We start from the raw sequence: 4,855 nt of genomic DNA, 5'->3' as shown, positions 1-4,855 counted from the left end.
ACAGTGACTATTCGTTGCAGCCATGAATTTAAATATTTTTTAACAAATAAAACAACAACAAAAAACACAAAAAAAAACAACAATAGCGTCTGCTTTGATCGGAATTGCTTCTAGCGCGACATGTGGTATGTTTTAAGTTTGGGTTAGTGTGACTGGGTACAATTCATTCACTAGCCTGTCATTTACCTCGCGGGACTAACTCTGTTAAGATGAATAGTCTAGTACTGCGATTCTACATGATACTTTCAGAAATAACGAAATCTTAACTGTACAGTTGTTACTGTTGTGCATTTCTAGAATTGTGTATTTGAACGATGACGACGTTACTCTAAATGAACTTAGCTTTACTATATCTTTATTATACTTATTTGACATTTATTGACAATTGGCAATAATAATCACTGTCAAAATGCGGTTTTTATCTTACAGTAATGTGTAATTGTATGTAAAACATTACATACATCATAGTGATAGTGCAGATACAAGATTCGACTCTGTTTTGCTGCTGAAAGTTAAGATTTATTAAAAAGAAAAGTACAACAATATTAAGACACAAACAGTCATTAAAACAACTGCCAGTAATCCTGCTGTTGTAGCAATCTCATTAGTCGGTATCAGTTCGTGTTTGTTTGTCCATAGGTTCCGCTGCAATGTGCTGCATCCTGGAATAGAAATTAAAATTAAATTAAACATCACATAAACATAACAAAAAGTTCACAACTCACTCATGCATTGATATTTCATGTTGTTACATAAACAAAATACGTTTGATTGTTTGTATATTGTTTCTGTACGTTTTTAAGTCTCACAGACAAACTTTTATTTCCCTTATAGCGTCTTTCAAAATTTTGTCCCAAGATGTCACTTTGTTCATTATTTCAAGTACGAGTGTCAAATTTGGAGAGAACGTCGACCTTTCGCAAGCCAACTGGGTGCCTTCTTCACATGAAAGAATGCTACACTCTAGTCGGTATCACAAAGAAAGAGCGGAAAGTGTAAGGATTCAAATCTTGCGACATTGACAAGCCTGCCAATGAGGCCGGTATCAAAGTATGTAGAGTCGGTACCAATATTTACTATTATTGTTGTCATTATAATTATAAACATGTGTATTTAATCCCTCAATAGGACTTTTATAATCAAACGAAAAGCAAATCTATGATGATTTTTATACAAATTGTATGTAAAAATATACCAAACATTCTAGTCGTCTTGCTGCCGTTACTCTACTCATATTACATAATCTATTTGCACGAAGCAAATTTAAAAGAAATCAATTTGAAACTTTACAGAAAAAATCATTTAGAATTTACAATTAAACATGTGCCTCAATACTATTTGTGATACATTTCTAAAGTACTTACGAAATAAGATAAAATGATAATGAGTGCATGCCTAAGATGAGGAGTGTAAGATGCCTAAGATAACGGATGCAGTATGCCTTACATAACGGATGTAAGATAACGAGTCTAGGATGTTTAGGATAACGCGTGTAATATGTCTAAGATAACAGTGGAAAAATGTCTACGACAACGGGTGTGATATGTCTAAGCTAATGAGTATAAGATGTTTGAGCTAACGCGTGTAAGATGTATAACATAAAGTTGTTATACGTAAAACGTTATACGTAATATACGTATTACTAGTGTGTGATATCTAAGACAAATAGTGTTATCTAGGGTAATAATTACACGTAGATTCATTCAGCCGCGTATTACCCAGTAAGGTAACCCGAACCTAAAGGGCCACAATTGAGTGCACTTTTGTACTGATAGCAGTAGCAATGTGGCAAATAGGTGTAATTAAGGGATCAAACAATTTCACGGCCAACATTACACTTTTCAAGAGAAAAAATATGCTCTTATCCTGACATCGTATACTATTCTGCAAGTGTGCATTACTAGATTGTCAAATTGTCACGCAGAAAAATGCATGTTTTGCGATGGAGAATTTTCGCAATATCAACATGCATCACAATATTTAGTTTAAAAATAAAACAAGCAAGTGCAAATAATTATTATTTTGTTGCGTATTCATTTTGACATAAGCTGTAAAATATAATTAAACGTTGTGTTCTAAATTATATTGAAATCTGTCAAAATTTAGCAGCCATAAAAACAAAACCTCAAGTGTGGAGTTAGAAAAGTCGTTTAGCATATTACCAAGCGCCGTGGTATTTAGTAATAATCGCCGCCGCGGCCGCCGCCGCCACCACCGCCTTTGCCAATTCCGCCGCCAAGACCACCACTAGCACCAAACAAGACTTGGATGATCAGGATGAATACAAACACTGAAATGTGTCATTATGTTAAAGATTATATATTTGAAGATACGTATACTCGATACAACTAGACAGATATTTGTGAAAGACTTGAAAGAACCATTATGTCAATAAATGGGTTTTAAATGTTTGGACATATTCTCAGATGCTTATAAAATATAAATTCTTGTTTTTTAATTCACCTCAGTATAGTCCCTAGACATACTTTACTCATTTGTTTCCTTCGAGATTCGAAATTAATGACGAAATTATCACCTTTTAAAAACAATATAAACAACAGTATCATCACGTGTAAAATTCAATGCAACAGACTAAGGTGGTAGAAATCTAGTTGTGTTGACTTAATACGCTTAATATCATCTTCTTAAATATGCATTATTCAAAATGGCATGTACTCACAGAAAATGATCATTTCAAAAAGACCACCAAAACCCTGTCCCCCACCGCCGCCGATTCCAAAACCGCCGCCGACACCAACACCACCTGAGGAAGGAAATAAAAACGATGTCTGTATAGTAGGAACAACGGATATTAATAAAGAAATGCAATCTGACTAAAGTACATCTCCTATTACGCTACGCATAGGATCTGACAACGAGCTATTGATAGCCTCGTTCTGACGACCCTTCCACTAGCCAATCAAGAGCTAACTTACAACATTCTGCAAGCTTTAAAAAGCCTTGGTTTTTGATATCTACAATTTTTATGTCGAAAGATGTCAGACAGCCTGTTTGCTCAGTCGGTAGGGCACTTGCTTTGTAAGCCAGAGGTCCCTGGTTTGAGCCCTGGATTGACTGCAATTTTTTCTTACTCTTTGACATTTGAACAAATTGTCTGATATTTGTGAAAATATAAATAGCAATACTGGAAATCCAAAATATACAGAAGACGTATGTGAATGGGTCGTTTTCAGATCTTCGTTTAGAAGATCAAGTACTTAAGTCAGATTGTAAAGAAATGTTATTAAGATTTTATTCACATTATACATCACTATTCATCCTAAATTCACTTTGTTATTTGATATTTCAAACGTTCAACAAAATTATCTTGAAGGCATCTATATAAATTTGGTCTGACAGATACAATAAAACAGATCCACTTGCTTGTGTGATATTTCAGTTAGTTAACGAAAATGTCTTTAAGGCATATATACACATTTCACATGACGAATACACTATAACACAATAGTTGGTTGCTGTTATTAACCCTTACCCTGCTAAAGTTATATAATGAACTTGTCCATCTTTCAATCTGGACAGGGCCATTAACTGTTAAAAGGGATGCTTGCCAAAAAGATACTGGCTGAACGGCGAACAGTGCAGATCTTGATCAGACTGCACGTATGTGCAGGCTGATTATGATCTACACTGGTAGCAAAGGCAGAATCAATCGCGTCCAGCATGATAAGGGTTAAATGACCAAAATATGTTGTGTCAGTTAACATTTTTAATTATTTATTAGAAAAACAATGAGCAAAAACGTCAAGCAGATAACGATGTCTACATTTCAGTACACACTATCCTCTAATTTAAAGTGAGTTCACTAACCCTAGGGCCATAAACTATTCAGAATAATTCCTATATATGTCTTTAACATTATTTGTCTACACTTGCATCCGTATTTGGACTTCAAAATATGTGTTATTCAAAGGGAAGGTTTTTGTTAAATTCCGAAAGGCACCTTTCTATCGAGAAATTGTGTTGAGTGTAAGCAGTGGAAAAGCTGATATAATTTCTGTGCAGAAAAAAACGTTTCCACGATGAATGAAGGACTCGAAGTGATTGAAAAAGAAATAAGAAATGAACAATTCTTCTTATGCATATATGATGTGACATTCATTCTGAATTCGTAGCCACCTAGAGTGACTTTAAAATCATTTCAATATCAAGATCGCTGGCGTCATACTTATTATTTTCATAAAATATACATTTAACACAATAAAATATAGAAACTTACCCATATATGGTTGACCATAAAATGGCATCTTATAGTTTGCAGAGACTATCATAGCCATGCTAAGCATGGCCATCACTCCAACAAGCAGCAGCTTCATTCTTGATGGTGACTTCTGAAACAAAATAAAGTGGAAACATGAACATTTCATAACAAATATCTAAGTTGTAAATGCATGAGAACAATTAAACATCTGTGATTACTATTTCTATAGAAGAAGTCTATTAGACTGTATGTTATTTCAAAATCACTTTTGAAACTTTTATCGATTTAGTTTGTCCCGCAAAAAATGACGCTTATGGTATTGAAAGAAATGAAAAACAGTTTTCCGACTTAAGATAGCGTATAGTATGTAAAGCTCACAATTGGATAACCACTACTGCATGGTGCAAATGTTGTGCATTTATACAACGACAGTAGGAAGTGGCTTTGTAAAATTCAGTGCACATTGAATTTCCGCTTTTTTGCAGACAGATTAGGCGAATGGTGTACGGTTTGAGGTTTTCAAAAAGAAAGAAAGTTACACCAGGAAGTCTAGGAACTTAGTGCAAATGCATGCGTAAGACAAATATTGATTTTAACTTCTTTTTTAGAACGTTGATTTCCCTGTTGGATATTATC

General features: G+C 34.3%; 1 protein-coding gene across 1 annotated transcript; it reads right to left on the bottom strand.

The window, feature by feature from the left end:
* Positions 1-497: 497 nt before the first annotated feature.
* On the bottom strand, positions 498-4,395 carry LOC123523635 (uncharacterized). Its single transcript, XM_045301292.2, has 4 exons — positions 4,238-4,395; positions 2,681-2,764; positions 2,163-2,290; positions 498-662 (listed from the first exon to the last, which is right to left on the bottom strand). The coding sequence occupies exons 1-3, from the start codon at positions 4,383-4,385 to the stop codon at positions 2,178-2,180; spliced, it is 345 nt and encodes a 114-aa protein (XP_045157227.2). The 5' UTR covers positions 4,386-4,395; the 3' UTR covers positions 498-662; positions 2,163-2,177.
* Positions 4,396-4,855: the final 460 nt, after the last annotated feature.

Source organism: Mercenaria mercenaria, chromosome 3 (assembly GCF_021730395.1).
Source record: "Mercenaria mercenaria strain notata chromosome 3, MADL_Memer_1, whole genome shotgun sequence".
In the NCBI taxonomy this organism is placed as follows: Eukaryota; Metazoa; Mollusca; class Bivalvia; order Venerida; family Veneridae; genus Mercenaria; species Mercenaria mercenaria.
The sequence above is the reverse complement of the archived record's forward strand: the minus strand, read 5'-3'. Positions and strand labels throughout refer to the sequence as shown.

Bases quoted from the DNA above. Each gene is read 5' to 3' on its own strand.
- LOC123523635 (XM_045301292.2), bottom strand. From the start codon at position 4,385: ATGAAATGTTCATGTTTCCACTTTATTTTGTTTCAGAAGTCACCATCA. The intron at 2,765-4,237 runs GTAAGTTTCTAT...TTCCTTCCTCAG, and splicing joins TTATGGTCAACCATATATGG to GTGGTGTTGGTGTCGGCGGC. The intron at 2,291-2,680 runs GTGAGTACATGC...GACACATTTCAG, and splicing joins TTTTGAAATGATCATTTTCT to TGTTTGTATTCATCCTGATC.